The following is a 25,234-nucleotide window of genomic DNA, read 5'->3' on the forward strand; positions in this document are numbered from 1 at the left end:
ACCACCCGCCTAGGGAAATAATTTTTCCTAATATCCAACCTAGACCTCCCCCACTGTAACCTAAGGCATCACCCCTAAATTTGTCCCATTGACTTCAAAGGGACAATCAAAGCCGTAGGATCTGTCCCTAGACGAATGCCTTGAACTCCACAGTATTTCTCATCCACATTTAGGCTGGGGTCAGGAAACGTTTCAGAGCCTCTTTGGCTCTCCTCTCCTCCTTCAGTCTCAGCCTGCTCTGTGTCAATGTTAAGCCTACAAGCTGCTTCCGCTGGGCATTAGCGGCTGTGGCACGAGAGCTCCTTCAGGTCTTGTGAGTTAATAATTAAGACTTTACCTAAGCATTAGAGACTAGCTTCCTAGCTAGAGCTGGCTGAGACCCAGCTAACAACTCATTCGGTTCAGGCAAACCATCTTGTTACCACAGTAACCACAGGCAGGTAAATCCTACTTATGGGTCTGTGGTTTTGTGTTCCTAGCTGCCTTTATGGCCCTCTAAGAGGTGCCCAGAGGCGTCCGATGAGCATCCTGTCAGGAGCCATAAAACGTGGCCTAGTTTGCAGCTGTCTTCATCTTTCATGCGATGGCGTGGCCCACACAGACTACAGGGCCCAGCATACAATGCTCCATCTAGCTCACAAGACAAAAGATGGAGGGCTTAGTGTTGCATGCTGGGACATGTGGTATCTACATGTGCATCAGGACTTTTGTTAGTGAACTCAGCTATTACACCTTTGCATTCAGACAAGCCACATCCCACAGTTTCAGTAGAAAGACGCAGGAGAGGTGACGGTTTCAGCTGAGATTTGTTTTCATTTTGGGAATGTCTTCAAACCTGCAACCAGGGCAGGGGCAGGCAATAATTTGTAACGGGTAAGAATTTGGTAAGTGGTCAAGGGCCGCACTCTTCTGTGATATTGGAGCTGCGGGGTCTGGGATGGAGGGTGCAGAAGGGGGTGCAGGGTGTGAGAAGGGGTATGAGTTCAAGAGACGATTCTGACCTGGAGATGGTTATAGGAGGGGGTGCAGGGTCTGGGGTGGAGGTTGGATACAAAAGGGAGCTCGGGGTAGGGAACTGGGGTGCAGGGTGTGGGAGGGGATATGGGTGCTGGAGAGGATTCTGACCTTGGGGGAGGGGAAGTGGAGGGGGTGCAGGGTCTGGGAGGACGTTGTGACTAGGGGCGGGAGTGCAGAAGATTTGGGTTGAGACCTGGGGCAGGAAGTTGGGTTGTGGGAGGGGGTGTCAGGTACAAGCTCTGGCCAGGATGTGCTTATCTAAGCTGCTCCCAACCAGCAGGACCCTTTTGGGGGAGGGGTGTATGGGGCAGGCGGCTTGCACACTGCCTGTGCTGCAAGCATGGCCCAGGCAGCTCCCATTGGCTGGTTTCTGGCCAATGGGCAAGCAAGGATTATGCTGGAAGTGAGGGCAGCATGCGGAGCGCCCCTCCCCTCCCCTCCCTGTGGGACACAGCACAGAAATGCACCTGGCTTCTTGGAGCGGTGTGAGACTATGATAGGTAGAGAGCCTGCCACTGGATTGCAGGACATTGGTGGCCCAGAGTATCATGGTGAGCCAGATCTAAAGGTCTGGTGGGCCGGATCCAGCCCATGGGCCATAATTTTGCCCACCCCTGACCTAGAAGTACAAGCTTCATGTAGATCTAGGTGTCCGAGTTTCACCTAGTCATCATTACTGACCTGATTTTAAGGGCCTGCGTTGTCTGAGCCCCACCGAGGGAACAGGAAAGTGGCCAGGATTGCCAAGCAGTGCGCAGGTGTCGTTGGAGGGCAGTTGAAGTGCTCAAGACTAAGTCTAAAGGCATGTCTTCTAAAACTCTGGGTGGGCTCTATCCTGCAAGGTGCTGTGTGCCCTCAGAAGAGCAGGCTGGCTTCATTCTACAGGGGTTGCTTTGCTCCCGCGAGATGTCGAGTGTTGGACTTATGGGACCATCCCCTTCCCCTAGCTGCTGCGGCTGTTACCAGCATTTGCCTCCTGGGATCCAGAAAAGAAATTGCTGCTGCGTCTCACCACGCAAGATTTTAGGCTTGGACCTGCTCCGTGACAGGCAAGGGAAGTTTTGCTGTCGACTTCAGTGGGAGGCGGAGCAGGTTTGCCTATGTCGGTGGACTTGGAATTCCGTCGTTCCCCTTTTACCTTTGTCTTCCTTCTGCATGTGGCATTAGAGGCGACAAACTTGTCTGCGATTCCAAGGCCAAAAGGGACCACTGCGATCATTTATGTTGACCCTCTGCATTTCCCACACTGGAGAACTGACACACAGTGATTCCTAGAGCAGAGCATCTGGACTCGATTTAGCAATGGTCGGTGATGGAGAATCTACCTCGACGCTTGGCAAGATTTACTTGTACTGAGCATGCTCAGCCACGCTGCTGAAGCCGGTTACCCCTCGCTCTTCCCCTCCTCCCCACGGAAGGTTGGGTCAGATCAGGCATGGGCAAATAGCCGCCCGAGGGCCGGATCCAGTCTGCCAGGCCGCTGTTTTATTTACCTTGCAGGCTGCTGTTTTATTTACCTGCATGACCACAGGCAGCGGCAATCGCAGCTCCCCATTGGCCGTGGTTCATCGCTCCTGGCCAATGGAAGCTATGGGAAGCAGTGTTCAGTTCCGCGCCACTTCCTGCCGCTCCCATTGGCCGGTAATGGCGACCAGCAGCCAATGGGAGCTGCAATCGCTGGTACCTGCAACCATGCAGGATACTACAATGAGGTTCACCAGCCAGGCGCTAGCCTGGCAAACCGCCGCCGCCGTATTATTGCTCACCCCAGAGACAGCTCAGACTTGAATGGGAGACCAGTGACTCCAGCCTGTCTTAAGTTCTGTAGGAAGCTATGCTGGTGATCCACGAGATAGTTTCCTTCCTTCCTTCCTTCCTTCCTTCCTTCCTTCCTTCCTTCCTTCCTTCCCTCCTTCCTTCCTTCCTTCCTTGTCGCTACCGAACCAAAGTCCCAGGCGGGTCCTGCTGGGCTGGAGGTTTCGCCACCTAGACAAAATGCCCCTAGGGATCTATGGCCATTAAAGAAAACACGGCCCTTTCTGTACATGTCAGTGCATGAACCCAGGTGTCGTGGGCAAATTCCACCCAAAGCTACATTCCCCCTGTGGCTTTCCCTGGATGCTGGATGTTGCCTTTATAAGCTGTTGTGCAGTGCTGTGACCTGGCTGCATCCCACCCACGAGGTGGCTGCATTTCAGTGGCCAGTGAACCAACCCCTGCCAAAGCAGGGTGGTTAATTCGTTCATGCCCAGAAAGCTCTCGGTGATCCCGAGGGGAACGGTGCCGAGGACGGGCAGAGACGGATTGCTGTCCCCTAGAACATCGCGGTGTGGTTTTTCCTTTTCTCGCTGTCGTCTCTGGGGCAAAGGGCTGGCTTCCCCAGCGTGGGGCAGTTATGTGGGGCCTGGAGCCTGCCCGCTGCCACCCTTGGGATTTCATTCTCTTTGGCCGTGCAGCTCCTCCTCCTTCTGGGAGCGTCTGTCCAGCGTGCGCCGTGAGTTTGCTCCGTCTATCTCACCCTGGCCTATCATCTTGTGACCACTGTGTTCCTGATTCCTTTCCTGTCAGCTGACGCCGCGACCTGCCAAAAGAGAGACTCCGTGAGGGCTTGACCTGCCCAGCCAAACTGGGATGCGGCCCAACGGTCTGAAGGGGGCAGCGGAGCCAAATGGGCTGGCTCGGGTGAGGAGCCCGGGCGCTAGAGCCGACTCGGAGCCTGGAAAAGGAAGTTCCGAAACGGAGCTGTGTGGTCAGTGTGCTCACTGGGAAGTGATGCCAGAGAAAACTGGCAGTTCTGCTCCGTCTCTCGCAGGGACATAGAGCTGGCTCCTTTGCTCCGGCTTCGCTGGAGCGTTCATCGGCTCGCCCCTAGCTCTGCAGCGCTCGTACGCAAGGATCCCTCGCGGGGCCCCAGGGGTGCAGACCGAAGGGATGGGGCGCTGAGAGAGGAAAGCATTAGGAGGAAGAACATGGCCAGGACAGGCCGGTTAGTATTTCCTCTTTGAGCACTGTCTTCTCCGCCTGGCTTCCTTTCAGCGCTGGCAGACAGCACAGGGGGTAGAAGCCTTCCAGATGCTCTGCCTATCTGATTTACAAAGCAGAGGCTTAAAAGCCAGGACTGAGGCAACAGGGGTGGGCTGGGGATCCCAGGCAATGTGGCCGTTCCGTTCTCTTGTCGTGGGGTGTCCCGCTCTGGGCGGGTGCCCAGGGTCCTTTCACGGGGAGCTCAAAACCCCCTCTCCCCCCGCTCCTCCTGCATGTGTCAGGGCTGTGGAATTAAAATTGTGTGACGAGGAACCAGACAGCGCGACAGAAACCACCCCCGCCTGCCCCGTGCACCGGGAGGGTGCTTTCGCCTCCTGCGCACAGATACGTTCTTCGGCGTTCTTTTTATATTTAGTTCCTCCCACCTGGTTTCCCTCTTCGTTCGGTTTGGTTTTTCAGGGAGCAGCAATTCCTTTTAACCCTTCCGGCACCAAAACTGGGACTGAATAAACCCCCCCAAAGCCCAATCTCTGGGGAACAGTCAAATGACAGGCACAGGCCTGTGTGCCCTAGAATCTTAGAGCGGGCACAGACCTCAGAAGGTCATCGAGTCCAGCCCCCTGCCCGAGGCAGGACCAATCCCAACTAAATCAACCCAGCCAGGGCTTTGCCACGCCGAGACTTAAACACCTCTAGGGATGGAGATTCCACCCCCTTCCTAGGGAACCCAGCCCAGCGCTTCCCCACCCTCCTAGGGAAAGAGTTTTTCCTAATATCCAACCTAGACCTCCCCCACTGCAACTTTGAGCCCCATTGCGCCTTGTTCTGCCACCTGTCACTACTGAGAACAGCCTCTCTCCATCCTCTCTGGAACCCCCGTTCAGGACGTTGAAGGCTGCTCTCAAATCCCCCCTCACTCTTCGCTTCTGCAGACTAAACAGACCCAACTCCCTCAGCCTCTCCTCATATGTCATGCGCTCCAGCCCCTGAATCATTTTGGTTGCCCTCCGCTGGACCCTCTCCAATGCGTCCACATCCTTTCTATAGTGGGGGCCCCAGAACAAACTGAGGGCCCTATCTAGGCCTGGGCTCAAGTTCCGGTAAGGACCCACCTCACCAGCTCTGTGCCACCATGGAACAAACCCCGAATGCTAGAACTTGACAGGGCGGGGGTGGGGAATCTTTTTTGGGTCAGGGGCCACTGACCCAAAGAAAGGTCAGTCAGGGGCCGCACCCAAGTGAGAAGCAAAAACCAACAACGACCCCTCCTCTCACTGACGTGGCCCCCGACTGAGAAGGGGAAAGACCCTCCCCACGTTCCCCTCACACACCAGAGACTTGGGGCCCCAGGATAGTAGATTCTGTGTGCTCCAGCCCCACGGAGGAGATGGTGGAGGAGCTTGGGCACCAGCGTGGGCTCCCCAATGCTGTGGGGGGAGCCCTGAGCCTCACGGGCCAAGTCCACGGATGGAGGCTGCATCCGGCCCCTGGGCCTGAAGTTTCCTACCTCAGGGATCAGTTCTGGGGGCTGGAGTCAGACCAGACTCACCCCCTCTAGGGTTCACCCAAGTGCCCTGCAAGGCCTATGTCCCACTGAAGCCATGGTAGGTGGGACCATGGCTCTGCAGCCGGGGGGGCAGGTCGCTCCATGGGAGCTGATGTGTGCTGGGAGCCAGCTTAAAAGCTGGATGCCCATGTGTACTGGCTCCTGCTTTCTCTCTCCTCCCCCCCCAGCACGGTGGGGAGGGACAACTCTGCAGGAGCTGGTGCATGTGGAGCTGCTCCCCACATGTAACCACTGACAAATTCAGTAGTTACACACCCACGAAAAAAAAAAACATTTTACCATTGTGTGTGTGTGTGTGTGTGTGTGTGTGTGTGTGTCTTTAGTGACCCTAGTGAGACACAACTTGCATGTAAGTATCAAGGGAACCTCGGGGGGATAACTCACTGGTTTGAGCATTGGCCTCCTAAACCCAGGGTTGTGAGTTCAATCCTTGAGAGGGCCTTTTAGGGATCTGGGGCAACTCTGTTAGGCATGGTACTTGGTCCTGCTGTGAGGGCAGGAGATTGGACTTATGTGTGTCTAACCCTGGGCTGGACTAATAGGCTCTAAACTCCTCATGGCAAAGGTTCTCTTTTCCTCTGTGTGTCCAGTGCCTCACTGCCTCACACCCTGGGGAGGGGGAGCCAGTCCTGACGCAGGCCCCTGGGCACCACCATCAACCTGATGATCAGGAATAAGAATTGCACCCCTCTTTCCTTTCCACCCCATGAACAGGGAGCACCAGGCCTTTACCGTTGAGTGGCAGCCTGCCCAGCCGAAAGCGGTGGCCCCTTTGCAGGACACTGTCCATCTTAGAACAAAAGTCTCACAGGGGTAGCTGCGTTACTCGGCAACTTCACATAAGCCACAACCTCAGGCGCTCATACAACTGCACATCCTCTAATGTGATATAAAGTCACAATACTCCTCTGCGGTACATCAGCCAAACCGGACAGCCTCCGTGACAACGGATACATGGACACAAGTCAGACTTCAGAAAGGGTGAGCTACCAAAACCTGTAGGGCTGTGTTTCTCAAACTGTGGGTCCCGACCCCCGGGGGGTCGTGATGTCACAAAGTTTGAGAACCCCTGCTGTAGGGCAACATTTCAACCTGCCTGGGCACTCAGTCCTGGATTTAAAAGTAGATGTTCTTCTACCAAGGAATTTCACCTGCCGATTACAGAGCCTGACTGTGGAACTGGTGTTCATCTGCAAATCTGACACTGTTTCCCTGGGCTTGAGCAAAGACATTAACTGGATGTCGCATTATAAAGCCAGCCTGCCCTGCCTCTAACAACTGCAATTTCACATCCAAAGCGGAGAATGGGACATTTCCAGCCCACTTAATTAGCCTCATTGGAACCGGTCCTACAATTGACAGGTACTTCCCGCCTCTCCACCCTGATTATAAATATCTTGGTTCTGTAATTCCTACTCCAGTTCATCATGTGAAGAAGCGGGGTTTGCCCACGAAAGCTCATGATCCTAAATATTTTTTAGTTTCTCAGATGCCACAGGACTACTCACCAAAGAACAGTCAGCAACGGGGATGTTGATTAGCGAGAGTTTTACTCCGAGCGGGGCAGGAGGGTTCAGAGAGCTGCCAACTAGAGGATCCCGTAGCAAGTACCTGCACTCCCATGGTCTGGGAAGAACGTACCAGTTAGGATTTTGGGCTTCCCTCCTTCACCATCCTGTCCGTCCCCTCTGCTTTCCAAGGCACTGCCTCCGAGGTTCCTTTGCAGCACAATCTCTCCAGAGAGCCTGCGGATATCCTGTTACTGGTGGCAGACGGGACAGGGCCTGCAGAGGTGGAAGGAACATGACAGATGTACTAGCCGGTCTCTGCTAGGGATGTGATGTATCCAAGGACACGGGCTCACGGGTTAACCCTCTCGCTTACACGCAGACCCCCCCACGCCCCGTATCAGAGGCAGCGGGAGATGGGGGACACATGGGGGCCAGTACATGTGTATGCCAGCTTCCCCCTCCCCCCTCCCCCTGCATGGATGGCAGGATCCAGGGACCCAACGATCCCAGGGCCTTGCTCACTTTTCCCGGACGGGGACTCCAGCAACCTTCATTTTTAACCAAAGCCAGCCGCTGGGCTTAGAGGAGTTAAGCGAATGCTCTGACCTCTCCATCTATCTAGGTACCTAGCTGGCCCTCCCAGTCACGAATGGATTTTATCCTTGCAGCACCCCAGCGTGGTAGGGAAGAGTTTCCTCCATTTTATAGATAGGAAACTGAGGCACGGGATAGGGAAAAGGGGGCCTGGAATTCCCAGCTGCTGCTGCAGCAGCCAGAGCCCTGGGCAACACACAGCAGTGCCCTGGGCGGTGCACTCTGGATGGCTGTGGGGGAGGGGCTCAGTCTGGGCGGCGCTGAGGGCTGGCTGTCCTGGCTCCACCCCTTCCACACAAGGCCACACCCCTTCTCGTAGCACACACCCCCCCCCATGGGCCTGGTACATCTGTTGGCAAGCCTGCACGGGGCAGATGACATGACTTGCCCAAGCACACACAGGAACTCTGAGGCTAGGCGGGGATTTGAACCTGCACCACCCAATCTAGTGCCAGACCCACGGAACCAGCAGGCTAGCAGGGCAGGCCACAACTGACCTGCCTTTTCTGACCCTGCTCCGCTTAACAGTCCCCGTGCTGCTGGAAGCCGTAGCAGTTTGGGATTCACTTTCCGCCAGCACCCTCACTCCTGCCCGGGCACAGTCCTGCACACCTTGGCCGGAACTGGCCTTAGGCGGGCAAGTTTCTGAAAATGTGCAAATGGGACATTTGTGCGTGCAAGGCAGGCCGGCTGCCGGGGTGTCAAATGCAAGGGCAGGCTGAAAAGGGGCCTCAGGAGCAGCCCACCCGCCTTCCCCAAACTGCTGTTCGTTAGCCCTACTGGCTGAAACGACCCTGCCATGGCTGCATTTAGTGCTGTGCTCACAGCTGCCTCCCGCCCGGTTGGATTCTACAGTCATCACAATATTTGGCCCCAACCAGCAAGGAAGGGAGGGGGGCAACGAGGCTCCATTAATCCCGCCCCGGTGTGTCCTGCTCCGAATGAGTTAACAGCCAAACAGCCTTCCATTGGCTGGAAAGGCAACGCCTCTTTTTTTTTTTTTTTTTCTTAAATTATTATCGAAATAACAAGTCTGGGCTGTTATCACGCTGGGACCCGGGTGTCAGCTTGCAGGCTGCTGCCTCTTTTTTTTTTTTTTTTTTTTTTCCAATCTTGTTTAATCTTTAACATAAAAATGCTGAGCTGGCTTCTTTAGTCAATTTAAATATTATGCAACCGCAGCGAGTGGCGTTTCACAAGAGCTCGTCTGTCTCGGGAGACCCCGGCACAGACCCCCTGTCGGCTTTTATCCCTCTGGGGCCACAGGGTCTCTGAGGTGCTACCCCGCCTGCCCCGGCCCCCTGGCTTCGAGGGCTCTCCAGGGTGTGATCCCGCTTCTCCGCATGATTTTCTTGCTGGGATCTTGTCTGGGGCCGGCCGGATTCTAGCTGGAAGGGAGAGGCCAGAGGGACAGTGGTGGGGCCTGATTTCCTCCACAGAACTGGGAGAGGAAAGACAGCGGTGGCACAAGCTTCCCCCCCCCCGCCACCGCATTAACGAGCCTTGTTGCTAATTTGGAGTCCCCCCTAGACAGGCAAGGGGGTAGCTGGAAGCTTTTGTCCAGATGGCTCTGCAGGGCTGCTCCCTGTTCCCTGCCTGAAGCTGGGCAGTGCCCAGTGAAACCCAAAGGCTGCTAGAAAATCAGAGCAAAGGGCATCGCTCCACCTGCTCCAGAGGGTCCGGCTCCACTTCGCAGCTCCCTAGACCGAGGCTGCTGCATCCCCCTGGCTGGTCTACACCCCTGGCTGCCTCCAGCTCCCTGGCTCCTCGGCCCCCTGCTGGCCAGGCACATGCACTGTGCTCCATTTTACGCCCCCTAGTGGGGAAAGCTGGAAGGTTGCAGCCGGGCAGGGAGACAGACCACAAGGCCTCTGCTCCCTGCTGCCTGCAGCTAGGCAAAGCCTGCAGGGAGAATGCTGCTTTCTCCTCTCTCAGGCACATGCCCAGTGCTGCAGCACGGCCGGGTCTACAAAGCCCTGATCAGACCACGGCGAGTACGAGGACCACGGCAGAGAGGAGCAGCCCGCCACGGGGGCTTGGGAAGAGATGGGTTTTGTGTCGGGCTGCTGGGCCGCAGAACCAGCAGACCCTGGTTCCATGTAGGCTCAGCATCACTAACCCCAGACAAGTCAGACCCCACCAACCATGAGATGAAAAAGAAAATCTCCGGATTTTTCAGTCAAATCATACAGGTGGGGTGGGTTTCTCTTGGTTTCTGGTCTTTGAGGCTGCACGGGTCACGTCTTGATGGCTGCGTCTAGACTGGCAAGTTTTTCTGCAAAAGCAGCCACTTTTGCGCAAAAACTTGCCGCTTGATTTTGCGCAAAAGCCACTTTGATTTTGCGCAAAAGCACTGACTATCTACTGTCCGAAATCAGTGCTTCTTGCGCAAATGCTTTGACGTTCCTGTTCAGGCAAAAGCCCTTTTCCGGAAATATTTTTGCGCAGTGTAGACAGCTAAAAACTGTATTGCGCAAAAAAGCCCCGATGGCGAAAATGGTGATCGGGGCTTTCTTGCGCAAAACCGCGTCTAGATTGGCACGGACGCTTTTCTGCAAAACGTGCTTTTGCGGAAGAGTGTCCGTGCCAATCTAGACGCTCTTTTCCGCAAATGCTTTTAACGGAAAAACTTTTCTGTTAAAAGCATTTGCGGAAAATCATGCCAGTCTAGATGTAGCCGAAGCTTTTCTCCAACACCACAAGGACTAGAAACTTGATTTTTTCCCCCCAGCAAGATCGGAGATGTTCCCTTAATCCCTGGACTTGTGAGACTTGCACTAAAATCACAAGCCTGACATCACACCAAACTACCTTTTCGCCAAATGCTGCTCACACCATGCTGCTCTGAGCGGAGCTGCGGGACCTTTTGTAGTGACACTGTTGGAGGCAAGTTAATAGGCCGGCAGCTGGCCTTACCATCGATGAGTGCAACTTCCATTGAAACCATCCGACCTCCTGCCACTGCGCCACTGGCATGAGACCAGCGAGTGTTGGGTCTTAGTGCAGTGCAGGTATGTTGTGAGCAGGAATCCATAGCAAGCGCTTTCCTTATTGCCAGGGCATGCACAGCTTGAGTGGGATACCTCGGGCTTTCTGACACGGGGCTAACTAATCCTACAGTCGCAGAACACTAGAACTGGAAGGGATCTCAAGAGGTCATCAAGTCCAGCCCCCTGCTCTCACTGCAGGACTAAGCACCATCTAGATCACGGGTTCCCAAACTGGGGGGCGTACTCCCCTAGGGGGACGTGAAGAAATTCTGGGGGGGCGCGAGGCGACTCAGCCACACACACCCTGTCAATCCCACCCCAAGTTTTGCTGCTATCTTTTAAGGGGGGGGGGTGTGAGGGTTTCTTAAAAATCAAAAAGGGGGCGTGACGCTGAAAAGTTTGGGAACCACTGTCTAGATCATCCCCGACAGGTGTCTGTCCAGCCTGCTTGTCAATATCTCCAGAGATGGAGATTCCACAACCTCCCTAGGCAATTTATTCCAGTGTTTGACCACCCTGACTGTTGGGAAGATTTCCCAAATGTCTTACGTAAACCTCCCTTGCTGCAATTTAAGCCCATTGCTTCTTGTTCTATCCTCAGAAGCCAAGGAGAACGATTTTTCTCCCTCCTTCTTATAACGCCCATTTTGATACTTGAAAGCTGCTACCATGTCCCGTCTCAGTCTTCTCTTTTCCAAACTAAACAAGCCCAGTTCTATCAGTTTTCCCTCATAGGTCATGTTCTCTAGACTTTTAATCATTTTTGTTGCTCTTCTCTGGACCCTCTCCAATTTCTCCACATCTTTCTTGAAATGCGGTGCCCAGAACTGGACACAATACTCCAGTTGAGGCCTAATCAGTGCAGAGCAGAGCGGAAGAATGGCTTCTCGTGTCTTGCTCACAACACTCCTGTTAATACCTCCCAGAATCACATTTGCTTCTTTAGCAACAGTGGTACACTGGTGACTCATATTTAGCTTGTGGTCCACTATGACCTCTAGATCCCTTTCTGCAGTATCCTTCCTAGACAGTCACTTCCCATTCTGTATGTGTGAAACGGATTGTTCCTCCCTAAGTGGAGCACTTTGCATTTGTCCTTATTAAACTTCATCCTGTTCACCTCAGACCATTTATCCAGATCATTTGAATTATGGCCCTATCCTCCAAAACACTTGCAACCCCTCTCATCTTGGTATCATCTGCAAACTTAATAATCCCTGTAATAACTTAATTACACGGATCCCCACGTAGTAAGAGAAAGTCCCGGTTACTGCAACCTTCCAAGCAGCCAGCAAGGTTTGTAGCTGTTACGTTCGTTTCCTGCAGCACTTGCCAACCTCTGTCCCAGCAGAAAGTCTTGTCTGTAGCGGGGTCAAAGGCCACATGGGCAATCCTTGGATGAGCTGAACAATGAATCCACCCCGCTAGCATAAGCAGAGTCAAAAATCTTAAGGGGCTTTGCGGGAGAGGATGGGGCCAATGGTCCCATCCCCCCGTTGCCGGGCACACTGGGGCCTGTCTCCCTACAGTCAAAGCCCGGATGGGAGCAATTCTATGATGGGCAAATGTAACCCCCCCCCGGGGGTGGGGCACTGTCCCATGGAGAGGCACTAAGAAATGTAGAGAGAGAGAGAGGATGAGTCTGCTCTACAGCCTTAGCTGCAAGCCAGCTGGTGTTTAGCTGAGGCTACGTCTATACTGCCGGCTTTACCGGCAGTGCTTATGCAAATGAAGCACAGATTAGCATATCACCACACTTCATTTGCATAATTTATTCAAGCCATTTTTGCGCAAGGGGTTTTTGCGCAAAAACAAGAGAGGCATAAGGATCTTGCGCAAAATGGGGTTTTTGCACACACAAAAAGTCCACACTGCTTGTTTTTGTACAAAAACAGCTTGAATAAATTATGCAAATGAAGCATGGCGATATGCTAATCCGTGCTTCATTTGCATAGGCACAGCCAGTAAAGCCGGCAGTATAGACGTAGCCTCAGGCTGTAGAGCCTCATGCCATAAGCTCCCTGGGTCCCAGGTTCAGTTCCATCTGTCGGCTGCACGCAGAAGCACTGGGAGGCCTTGGAGCCCAGGCAGTTCAGAGGCACAGGGAAGAATCCAGCGCCAGGAGGGTCATGTGGCTGGTCTCTGACCGCTGGTGCATGGTTTCACAGCCTGGGCAAGGGGCTTTGTGGGCCAAGCCAGGGGTGTGGCCAGATGATCCAGGACTCTGAATCCTACAGCCTCAGAGAGCGCCCAGGGACCGGGGCTGGACCACAGATGTAAGTGCAGCCCTCAGGGAGTGAAGCGTCACTCCTGCAGCGAACCCTGGGGCCTGCCTGCTTTGCACATGGCACAGGACTGGCCCTCACCTCTACCACTGCATGTCCCAAGGCTCAGCAGCTTCCTCCCTTTTTGGGAAGCAGCGCTAAAAAGGCTGCGCTGCCCATTGGCATTTCCTTCCCTCTCTCCTCAGCTCTCCTCACCCAGCGGCGTCGCCTTGCAGGCCCTCTTGCCTTGGGCCGAGCTCTCCTAGCTGGCAGGGGTGGGGAGTCATATCTGGCATCTCCCCAAGAGCTGCTGAGCTCCAGTCAGTTCTATGGTAGCCCAAAGGCTCTGGGCATTCCCACTGCGGGTAAATCCAGCCGGCCTGTGACACATGACACAGTGGGGCAAAGGACAGGGGTCAGAGCTAGCTGGCCAGAGAGCCAGGCTCCGGCTGTGCTCGCTTTCGTTACCCTCCAGGAGAAACTGGAGCTAGTTCAACAAAAGAAAAACAAAGCCCTTTTAAAGGTCTGCTACTCCCCCCAAACGCACTTGGAGACCGGGGGGCTGCTCAGATAGCTCGGAAAGCTTTGGCCAGCCTGGGCGCGGCAAACCACCTGCCCAGAAGGGTAAAAAAACCCATTCCCAAGTAGGGATAGAGCTGAGATCAGCGAGGCATGAAAACGAAGCCATTCCGAGCCTCAGAGGGGTCGGCGTGGTAGTTCGGTATCGGCAAAGCCTTGTGGCACCTCTGGGCCTCTCTACACGACAGTGATTTTGCAATAACAAAGTGAGCATCCACACAGCAAGCCCGTTATTTCGAAATGATTTCGCAAGTACAGGTTTGTTCTTTTGAAAGAATCACCCCTGAATTTACGAGGAGTGCCGCCTAGTTCGAAATAGGGTGAGTGCGGACACTCTGCTGCTGCTATTTCTAAATCACGACTCCCCGGAGTCATTCAAGGTAATTACTCCCCAGAGTTTCCTGGGGCTCTAAGTCGAGATAGCGCGTCCATATTAAGGGAGTCCGCCTCGGACTCATTTCGAGGCTTCCCTGGAGTGTGGACGCGCCATTTCCAAATAGTTATTTGGGGAGTTATTTCGCGATAACTTATTTCGAAATACCCTTGTAGTGTAGAGACAGCTTCAGAGACCAAGAGATGTATTTGGGCACTAGCAGACTTCCTCAGCACTGCCCAGGTCCTTCGGGGCAGAAGACTGGTGGTGTGGGAGGTGCAGGAGTCCGGGCAAGCCCTTGTGGATGTGCGTGTGGGAGGGGGAGTGCAGGAGGCTGGGATGGGGGTGTGTACGAGAGTGAGGTTGCGGAGGTGAGGAAGGGCTCAGGGTGGGGGGTCCCATTCAGCATGGGCCCTTTTTTCTCCCCCAGCCGCAAGGGGCCTTCCCCCCACCCCCCACTTTCAGCACTGCAGCCAAGGACTGGGAGGGGGGGAAGGGTTTGGAGCAGAGGGGCAGGGGGCTACTTACTTGGTTTGCTGGCAGGTAAGATGGCAGAGCTCCAGCCCTGCTGGTCACTCCCTTGGTGCTGTGGCTGCCCCCAGTGGACACACTACAAGAGAACTCCCTCTGCCGCTCGCTGCCCCCAGTGGACACTCTCCTATCGCGTCCTTCCAAACACCAGCCCCTCCCCTGGCATGTTATGGAAACCAGTGGAAACCAGTCCTTTTCCTGAGGCTTCTGGTTGTCCTGGCACAACCAAACCCAGACCTTGCTTTAAGTTGGGAGAAGAGGAGGCTTCATACTAGGGATGTCAGTCGAATGGCCGCTAACCAGTTAACTGATAGCTTATCGGTTAACAGTCCAGCTGTGTCTAGAGTGGCCAGTTTTTCCGGAAAATCAGCTGTTTTCCAGAAAAACTTGCCAGCTGTCTACACTGGCCGCTTGAATTTCCGCAAAAGCACTGACTTCCTACTGTAAGAAATCAGTGCTTTTTGTGGAAATACTGTGCTGCTCCCGTTTGGGCAGAAGTCCCTTGGGCCAGGGTAGACAGCTGAGATTTGTTTTCCGCAAAAAAGCCTCGATCGCGAAAGTGGTGATCGGGGCTTTTTGGCGGAAAAGCGCGTCTAGATTGGCCACGGATGCTTTTCTGCAAAAAGTGCCTTTGCAGAAAAGCGTCCGTGCCAACCTAGATGCTCTTTTCCAAAAATGCTTTTAATGGAAAACTTTTCCATTAAAAGCATTTCCGGAAAATCATGCCAGTCTAGACGTAGCCTCCCGGTTCACTGCAACACCCTCCACCCCCACCCCGTGCTCCACATTTAAAACACAGGCTGGTTCAGTCCCAGCCCACTGGTCTGAGTTTTAAACGAAGAGCATGCAGGGGGCTGCCTGCCACTCCGCATTGCTGCCTCTGATACAGAGGCAGCAGTGCAGGGCGACGGCAGCTCCTGTCTGTGGGGGACCTGAGCTTCCTGTGGACAGAGGCTGTTTTTGCATCCCACAGAACAGCCTCCTCCAAATGCTGGGAGCTCAGCCCCCCCCCCCGCGGACAGGAGCAGTAGATGGGAGCGGTCTGGACGAGGAGTTCCCCTCGCAGACTGGCTCCCACCTGCTACCCTGCACTGCTGCTACCCTGCACTGATACAGAGGCAGCAATGGGGAGTGGCAGGGTGCTCCCCGTGAGTGGGGCCTGCAGCCAGGAGTGCACTGGCTACCAGCCCCACCCCTGGGGCGGGAGCACCACGTTACTGTAACAGCTAAAAATTGCTGCCGTGACCTGATTATTACAATAAACTATTTCTAACATGCCTACTTCATCCCACATTTGGTGGCCCTAGCTCTGACCATTTAGGAGGAGCTCTTGAACAAACGGAGTCGCAGACGGACAGACGGACGGATGCACATTTCTAAAACATGTAATAAGAGGATGGGGGGGGGGGGCTGTACCCAGGGTCAGGGCCCCCTGGTGCTAGGTGCTGCACGCTCTATTAATGAGAGAGAATCTTTGCCCCAGAGAGTTTACAATGTACCTAGCTAAGAGAGACCAAGCCACAGCATGCGAGAAAAGGAAGATTAGTAGCCCTGCTTTTACAGACTGGGCCCTGAGGAGGAGGGGTTGCCCCACGGCCCCCCCAGGAAACCCAGAGACAAGAATGTATCCCACCTCTCCTGCTTTTAAGTTCAATGCACTAACAGGCAGCGTGTGCCAATATCATAACTACCAGCTTACTATCGGATACATCTCGCCAGGGGCTTCTGTCTGGCTGCGAGATGAGGCCAGATGTTCAGCAGGGTTTTTCTATCTTGTGATTCAGCACTGAGCTAACAAAACGCACGTGACGAATGGCCCGTTAACTCTTTGCTGCCTGGAAGGCTTTGGGGATTCACGTGCCAGTCAGTGGAGGGTGAAAACCACTGAGCGGTTGAGAGTCATTTCCACCGTCTGCAATGCCGGCTCTGCCTCTGCACTGAGTCTAGTCCCACTGCTGGAGCTGGGAAGCTGGAAGAATACTCAGCCTAATGCGTGTGTCATTTACAAGTCGAGGTGTTAATACCGTGGTTAAAGGTCGCCCGTCGCTAGGTGCCTTGTGCTGAGTGACTCTCGCGTCAGGATACCTTGTTCGTTTCCAGGGCACCCCGGGCGCTGTTAAAGGTCGCCGCAATTTGAGCAGTGGCAAAGACTTGCAGCTAGCCAGCCGTGTAACTGTTAGTTAAACTGAATGGGACCGTCAATCAGAACCAATTGGAATGAAGTTGGCTCCACCATAGTAACACAATGCCCCAGGGATGCACTAACCCACAATCCAATATTACTCTATTTGCATATTCCCCAGAATGTTCGAAGGGGAAACATTTGCTGCGCTATGTTAACACCACACGTGTGTCCACCCCGTAGATGCCTCCCCTGCCGGCAAGGAGAAATGAGAGTAGAAAACACCTCTTAGGACCCTGGGGCATATGTGTGCATCTTGATTCCAGTTGTACACCACAGTCGTTGGCACCTGCAAATTAGGTCCACAGATCTGAGCATCTGGGTAGCTGAAAGGCAGGTGTTTCCTGCGCTTAGTCCAGGTCAAAGCATGCAGCCTAAGCTACTGAACGGCCTTGCAAGTTTGCACAGCCCCTGAAACATCTCCCTGCAGGCAGCTGCGAGCCACAAACCAGCTCTCTCCTTCCTGGTGTTTCCTCCTTTGGCCTACGAGGAGAGACAGAGGGATTTGGATTTATTTGGTCTGCAGAAGAGGGAGGGGGGATTCGATAGCAGCCTTTCACTACCTGAAGGGAGGTTCCAAAGAGGCTGGAGAGAGGCTGTTCTCAGTGGTGGCAGATGGCAGAACAAGGAGCAATGGGCTCAAGTTGCAGCAGGGGAGGTCTAGGGTGGATATTAGAAAAATTATTTCCCTAGGCGGGTGGGGAAGCGCTGGGATGGGCTCCCTAGGGAGGGGGTGGAATCTCCATCCCTAGACGTTTAAGGCCCAGCCTGACAAAGCCCTGGCTGGGATGACTGAGTTGGGGTTGATCCTGATTTGGGCAGAGGGCTGGACTAGATGACTCCGGAGGGCTCTTGCAGCCCTGGGATGCTATGGTGGAGAGAGACACTGAAAGGCCAAGCAAGTTGTCCCAGCTGAGGAATGCAGCGTGTGTGCTGTCACCATCAAACTGTGACTCCGCCCACGTGGGCCCCCAGAGCCCCGAAGGCAGGGGAGGTGGAGGGCTTCTGCTGTTTGGGAATAAGTAGGATTTACAAAAGCTGGCCGAGGGGGTTGCACCTCCAGCATCCCACAATGCACCTCAGGGCTTTTCAGACCCTCAAGCAAATGCGTGCGCAGCAGGAGAGGGGAGGTGGGCAGCCGGCCCATGCAGATCCATTCCCACTGCCTGTCCCCTTAGTGACAAGCCAGAGCCCAGCTAGAGGAACCGCTGCATGGCAAACCACACCATGTCCAGGCACCACAGAAGCACCTGTCCTTCCGAGCACGTTGGGGAAGGCAGACATGCTGGCACACAGGAAACGCAGCTGTTTATTTCAACCCCGCAGCCCACCAGGCACGTCTGAGGTGAGCAGATTCGGTTTGTTTGTTACAATGTGTCAGGAAAAACCCCCAACCTCCAGCCGGTTCTTGAGCTGCAAGCCCTGCTCTCACCAATCACCAGTGTCTGGCACTGTGTTCCTTGTGTTGATAGATCTGTTACTTGGGGATGGGCTATTTCTAGCGCCAGATAGGACAGGCGTTGGCCCTCATGGGGAAATTCTTGTGCTTAACAAGCAGTGTCTAGAACTCTGGACTCTTCCATATTCCAAGTGTAACCACAACCGGGTAGATTTGAACCTAGGGACCTTAGTATAGGAGCCGCGACAGCTTGAGCTATGAAGCCAGCTGGCGCTCAGCCCACGCTGGGGCAGTCTCTTGTTCTTAGCTGTTGCTTGCTGTGGTCTAGGTGCCACTGCATGGGACAGTGAACCACACTAGGGCTATATCTACACTCGCGGCTTCTTGCATGAGTAATATGCAAATGAGGCTAAGCGTGGAATATCGCCGAGTCTCATTTGCATACCTAATGAGCCACCATTTTTTTCAGAAGAGGCTCTTGTGCAAGAAGGAGCATCTACACTGGCCCTTCTTGTGCAAGAAAAACCCTCTTGTGCAAGGCTGTTCTTCCTGAAAAGTAATAGGTGTAATGGCGTTGCGCTAGAGGGTTTTTCTTGCACAAGAAGGGCCAGTGTAGATGCTCCTTCTTGCACAAGAGCCTCTTCTGAAAAAAAATGGTGGCTCATTAGGTATGCAGATGAGGCTCAGCGATATTCCACGCTTTGCCTCATTTGCATATTACTCACGCAAGAAGCCGCGAGTGTAGACATAGCCTAGGGCTATGTCTAGACTGGCATGATTTTCCGCAAATGCTTTTAACGGAAAAGTTTTCTGTTAAAAGCATTTGTGGAAAAGAGCGTCTAGATTGGCACGGACGCTTTTCCACAAAAGCACTTTTTGTGGAGAAGCATCCGTGGCCAATCTAGACGCGCTTTTCTGCAAAAAAGCCTCGATCGCCATTTTCGCCATCGGGGCTTTTTTGCGCAAAACAAATCTGAGCTGTTACACTGGCCCTTTTGCGCAAAAGGACTTTTGCCCGAATGGGAGCAGCATAGTATTCCCGCAAGAAGCACTGATTTCTTACATGAGATCGGCAGTGTTCTTGCGGAAATTCAAGCAGCTGCTTTTCCGGAAAAACTGGCCAGTCGAGACGCAGCCTAAGTGTGTGGGTTACATAAGCACCTGTCACTCAGTGTAACCACCGTTAGCACATGGGTGTTATGGGCCAGGCACTCAAGCCTCTGCCTGTCTGGCCTGAAAGGCTTCTGCAGAACAAGCTGCCCCCAGCTGAGTGCCTGGAAACTCCCCTGACACTGGAAAACCCCGGAGCTGTGTAGAATCACAGAACACTAGAACTGGAAGGGACCTTGAGATGTCAAGTGCAGTCCCCTACCCTGTCGGCAGGACCGGGCACCATCTAGATCATCCCTGACAGGCGTCTGTCTAACGTGCTCTTCAATATCTCCAGTGATGGAGAGACTCAGCCTCCCTGGGGCAATGTATTCCAGTGTTTCACCTCCCTGATAGGTTGGAAGTTTTTAACGTCCAACCTAAACGGGAATAGCTTGTTCTAAGCCCCTCCCACCCCCAGGGAAAGCTGGTAGCAGCAGGGGCTGTGGCCAGAGCGACAGGCCCTGGGCGGCGTAACAGGACTTAGAGGACAGTTTGTGACAGTTGTGGTTTTGCTGGGGGCTGAGAGCCCCAGGATGGAGGAGATGAACAAATGGCTTAGATTCAGCCTCCTCCCTTGCCCCCCAGGGCCTGCACTGAGTACAGGCTACCTAGCTCCCCACCTACCCTACCCGCCGCACCCCAAAGGGCGTGCGCCATCCTCCCACTGCACTGCCCCCATTTCCAGCCCCCTCCTGCCCCGCCAGAGCCTGCCTCAGAAATCTGGCCAACTTCTGCCCTGTGTTGCCCCATCAAGCACTCAGCAGCGCTGAGCCGGGATAGCCCGGGGTAGGCCAGGCGGAGAATCAGAGCTCCGCAGACACACTCCCTGTCTCAACGGGAACAAGCCTTCACTGCCCTTCCCCGCGGTGGGCGTTGCCAGGCAATAAACCCAGACACAGGCGGGGTTCTCTCCATCCCTGCAGTGAGACACAAATAAACACGGGGTACGATACCCCAGGGCCGTTCCTCCTGACGGCTGCCCACTCCCTTACCTCCGTGTGTGGCCCACACACGGGCTCCACCCCAAGCCATGCCAACCCCCAGATGGCACCTGTGAGAACCGGTCAGTTCTCACGCCTGTCGTTCTCAGGTCGCCGGAGGTCCCTCCAAGCCAGGGAGTTGGCTCAGCCCCAGCGGCTTCAGAGGCAGTTCTGCAGAAGAAGCGAGAGGGGACCCAGCCCGCAGGGGAAGCGACAGGCTGGCACGAGATGGAGGCAGGACGGTTGGAGTGGGGGGGCCATTTTAGTATTTACTGTCGGGGCACCGCAGGCTCTGGGCGGAGCGCAGAGACAGCCCGCGGTCTCGGGGCGGCGCCTACCCACAGGGGGCTATAACTCTGTCAGGTGCATCTCCAGCCCATTGGGCGCTATCAGGGTGGCCGTGTGCCCGGCGTCCCCTGCCCACATGTCGCTGATGCTTTCATACAAGTTCTCAACGGGGCAGCTCTTGGTGGACTTGTCTCTTCTCCGGGGCTTTCTCCAGTTGACGTCTACTGCCTCATAGGCCGGCTCCGGGGCCAAGCGCCTGCCAGGGTCCGGGCAGGAGCCATCGCTGACAGACTCATAGCAGGGCTCCGCGAGTGAGCCCCGGCCCGGCGTGGGCGGATACCCTGCCCTGACTTCGCCCTGCTGGGCAGCTGGCCTCCCCGGCTCGCCTTGGCACGTCTCCCCAGCGTCCGTTCCCGCAGGAGACAGGGCAGAGCTTTGGTGTTTCTTCCCCTTGCCAGCTTTGCACACCGTGGAGTACATTTCTTCTACCTGCAAGGCAACACCGGGGGTTACTGGGGCAACACCGGGGGTTACTGGGGCAACACCGGGGGTTACTGGGAACAACTGCACAGCAACTAAACCCACCCACGTGACCCTCCCTGGGGCGGATGCTCTGCTCCCTGGCTGTCTAGCGCCTCCGAGGGGGAGCCGGGTTAGTCTGAAGCAGAGCTGCGCGTTGCTGTATAGAGTCACTGATAACCTTCAACGGACCTAAGGGCACCCGGGCGATTACCCAGCGCAGAGGGGCAATCTAGACCGGGCCGGGGGGTACTGGAGTCACAACGCGGAACAGGTTGAGAGCGACAGACCTAGACGGGACCGGTCAAATTCAAGTCGGGAGCAGCCGAGCGATGCCCATTCGCGCCAGGCTTGGCTTTGCCCCAAGACCCCGGGTTCAAAGAGGTTTTATTCCGAGCCAGCCTGCCAGCAGGACTAACAGGCCCCCAGCACTTCCTAAGCCTAACCCCTGGACAAAGTGCCTGGTGCTTCTCAGTGCCCACAGACCCGCCTTGCAGGCTCCAGGTTTGCCCGTCTCTTGGGGAGATTTTCAGGGTCTCAACTCAGCTAACAAGCCCCTTCTCCCTTCCTGAACATCCTCCTACTCGGTGGGCAAACCTGCAACGCTCAGCTTGCCCTCACCAGCTTCTTGCAATCCCACAGGGAGCAGAGCCCCCGGTGCTCGCGGATGTGCAGATGCCTCCGACAAAGGCAGCCCCGGCCCCCAAAAGCCCATGATCTAGTTGACGGCAGGAGCGGACAGTGCCAGGGGGAGATGGGATGTATGAATGGGAGGTCGGGAGGGGACGTAACAGCAAAGCAATAGCACAATCAGCCAGGGTCCCCTCCCGGCCCACCCTCTGCCGAGCTGCGGTCTGCGGCAAGTGCTTTGCAGGCACCGGGGCTGCATCTCAAAGGGCGGGGGGCTCTGCTCTCCGCCCGGCAGCTTCTAGCAACGAGGCTTTGGCACCTGGCGCTCCAAGCAGGCGCCGCATCCTTGAGGAAGAATCGTTCCCGCTGGGCGACAGCTGACCACCTGGTGGGGTTTTTCTGAGGGGGGCATGCGATGGTGAGCAGGGAGGAGCGATGGTGAGCAGGGAGGAGCCCTGCTGCCATGGGAGTGGGTGGGGGGATCCTTACACCTATAATTACTTGTGTACAGCACCCACACTACTAACTGGAGTGCCCCACCCCCGCCAGGCTGTCTACGCTGAGAGCTGCTATTTAAAATGTTCCTCGGCGGCCCAGCTGGCTGGTCGGGGGGCTCAGCCAGCCAACAGCCCTGGCTCTGGCAGCTCCCTGGGGAGACAGTGGAGAAGACATTGCCGGCACTCCAACCTCCCCTTCCTCCGCCCCCGCCCCCGCCGCCGAGGCGTGGGACAGTAACAATCGGCCTTTTGCTTTCTCAAAGCCTTTTGGGCTCTTTTGCCTTCTGCTCCCTGGGAGCGCGCAGCCCGTGCCAGGGCAGCTGGAGATGCTGCCGGGGGCCAACCCTGGAAGCCCCGTCAGACGCTGGAGCCAGAACGCTGGCGAGCCAGGAGGGATGTTAAAAATAACGTGGCGTGGAGACAGGAGGACTGGCAACCTGCCGCTGAATTCCCGCTGCCACTACGAGCTCAGGGGCTCGGATCCTCTGCTTTGGAGCCCGGCTTCTCGCGGGCTGAACCGAGCTGGCCTCCCTCCCTCCCTGCTCCTGAGCCTCTTGAGACCAGCCCAAGACACAGCTGTCACCAGCTGCTCCTCTGAGCCCACAGCTGGAGTCCTCCGCTGGGCCACAGCCTCCTGGGGAGAAGCCAGCTCTACTCACTGGCTCCTCCTGCAGCCCGCAAACCCTTTGGCTCCCGAATGCCTAGCTCCTTGGGGGTGAAAATTCACACTGGTGCCGGCCTGACTCAGTGCCTGGAGCTCACTAGCTTCCAATGACACCCAACTCTGCAGTGGAGCCAGTCTACCTGCCTTCTCCCTGCCAAGCCACTGGCTCCATCCTCTCCTAGCAGCTCTCCCCTGAGCCACAGCCAGGGCAACAGCCATAGCCCACACTCACCACAGGGAAGGAACAATGTCCCCTCTACTTGTTTCCATCCATGTGCGGAATCAATTTTGTTACATGCACGGATATATGTGCAGATGTGCACCACCCATAGAAACCCCTGCTGCCAGCTGTGGGCACGCTGCCCGTCAGCTCACACCAGAGCTGGGAGGGGAGGGGACGCTTGGCACTCTAGGAGCAGAGGAGTTAATGGACCTAGACTGTAATCCAATGAGCATCAGGACCAGGACCAGGACTGCATTATGAAACTGGGGGCCTCTTAGCCGAGGGTCCTGTGCTGCAGCCCCTAATATCCCCGTGCGCTGTGGCTCTGCCTGGCTGGGGTGAGTGTGTGAATTGTGGACAAGAGGAGTGGGGGAGGGCAGGGCCTGCAAACAAGGGGGAGGGTGGAGCCACCTGTTCCCCCTCCCCCCGGGAGCTGTGCTAGGTAGGCACCCGAATCCCCTGCCCACTCTTGCCCCCCACCTCCAGCTTGCTGCAGTCCCCCACCTTCCACTCAGATCCCACATCCCTAGCCCGCTCCTACCCCCACCTCCCACCTAGGCCCCGCACCTCCAGCCTGCTCCCACCCAGGCCCCGCACCCTCTCCCTGGCAGCTCCTCCCCCACACCCAAGCCCTCATTTTTGATCCACCCCAGAGCCTGGGTTTCCCACTAAATCTACTAGCCCAGGTCCCCAGAAGAGTTCATCTGGCCACGACCAACCCAGTCGAGCTTGGTTTGAGGCAGACCTGGAATCTTCGGCTACGTCTAGACCACATGGCTCTGTTGACGGAGCCACGTAAAATAGTTTATTCGGCATAGTCAAAGAAGCGGAGATTTAAATAATCCCCGCTTCATTAAAATAAAAATGGCCGCCGCGCTGTGCCGATGATCAGCTGATCCGGCACAGCGTGGCAGTCTAGACGCGGCGCGGTAGACAAAGAATCAGCTGATCGTCGGCCATTTTTATGTCTTCCTGTAAGAAACCCTACGGCTCACCCAGACCTCCCAGAATGCAACACCCCCCACTGGCGCAGTGTCTGTTTTAGTGGGGGAGAGAAGGAAGTAGAAGAACAGACCAAAAGGAAAGAAATCACAGCCCAGGTTTTCAGAGCCACACAGGCACGCACGTTGCATTTACCGAGATTGCACGTGCGACCGCAGCGAGCATGCATCCTCATGGCCACAGTATTTATCCTTCTGGGGCCTCATGGCCACAGTATTTATCCTCATGGCCACAGTATTTATCCTCCTGCTCTCGTCCCACTTAGAGCTTCACGAAAGCTTAAAACCTATTGGCTTTGTCTAGACTGGCATGATTTTCCAAAAATGCTTTTAACGGAAAAGTTTTCCGTTAAAAGCATTTTTGGAAAAGAGCGTCTAGATTGGCACGGACGCTTTTGCACAAAAGCACTTTTTGCAGAAAAGCGTCTGTGCCAATCTAGACGCGCTTTTGCGCAAAAAAGCCCCAATCGCCATTTTCGCCATCGGGACTTTTTTGCGGAAAACAAATCTGAGCTGTCTACACTGGCCCTTTTGCACAAAAGTTTTGCACAAAAGGACTTTTGCCCAAATGGGAGCAGCATAGTATTTCCACAAGAATACTGACAATTTTACATGAGATCGTCAGTGCTTTTGTGGAAATTCAAGCAGCCAGTATAGACAGCTGGCAAGTTTTTCCGGAAAAGTGGCTGATTTTCCGTAAAAACTGGCCAGTCTAGACACAGCCATCCTGTGCTTCTGGCTTCCCTGCAGAGCTCACATTCTGCTGCCCCCTTCCAGAGGACGGCCCCCCTCTCGGGTAGGCACTAGCTCAGTGACCGTGGCTTTGCAAGGCTCCACCCCTTACACTGCTACTAGCGGTGAGGCGATCGGAGGAATATCCTAGCCCTCAGGGGTGTTCCCACCCACGTTTGTTCTGACCCGTCATTGTGCGTAGCGAGCGGTTGGCTGCCAACGTCACATGCTGCCATTTTCACTCCCTGATTGGTTAACGGACACATTTCAAATGGCAGGCGCTGACAAACCTAGTATATATTTGAAGAGCTTGTTCATTTGCGGATTTGTTTGTGCAAAATCAAGTCTTTCTTCGCTATTACCTACAGAAGCCAAATTTTGCATAAACAATCCTGCCACTTAAATGAGCGGAATGCCCTTTTTACACCTTTTTACTGGGTGAAAAGGTGTAAATCAGTGTTTCTCACATCCCTAGTTCGCAGAGCACTTTAAGCGACTAGGCAAGACCCAATAAGCCTAGGCTTATCGGGTAACCGAGTCACTACTCGACTACTCG

General features: G+C 55.0%; 1 protein-coding gene across 4 annotated transcripts in view; it reads right to left on the reverse strand.

Moving 5' to 3' along the window:
- Positions 1 to 2,917: 2,917 nt before the first annotated feature.
- LIME1 (Lck interacting transmembrane adaptor 1) overlaps positions 2,918 to 25,234 on the reverse strand; it is a 42,449-nt gene continuing 20,132 nt past the window's right edge. For 2 of the 4 annotated variants that reach the window (XM_075900970.2, XM_075900972.2), the window contains exon 6: positions 18,676 to 20,901. In XM_075900970.2, coding sequence (XP_075757085.2) covers positions 20,473 to 20,901 — 429 coding nt within the window. In that variant the 3' untranslated portion in view covers positions 18,676 to 20,472. Of the gene's footprint in view, positions 3,599 to 5,864; positions 7,354 to 18,675; positions 20,902 to 25,234 lie in introns of those variants that run through there. The other 2 variants (XR_016347059.1, XR_016347058.1) reach the window with 2 other exon arrangements.

This window comes from Pelodiscus sinensis, chromosome 17 (assembly GCF_052426305.1).
Source record: "Pelodiscus sinensis isolate ZL-2025 chromosome 17, ASM5242630v1, whole genome shotgun sequence".
Lineage (NCBI taxonomy): Eukaryota > Metazoa > Chordata > Testudines > Trionychidae > Pelodiscus > Pelodiscus sinensis.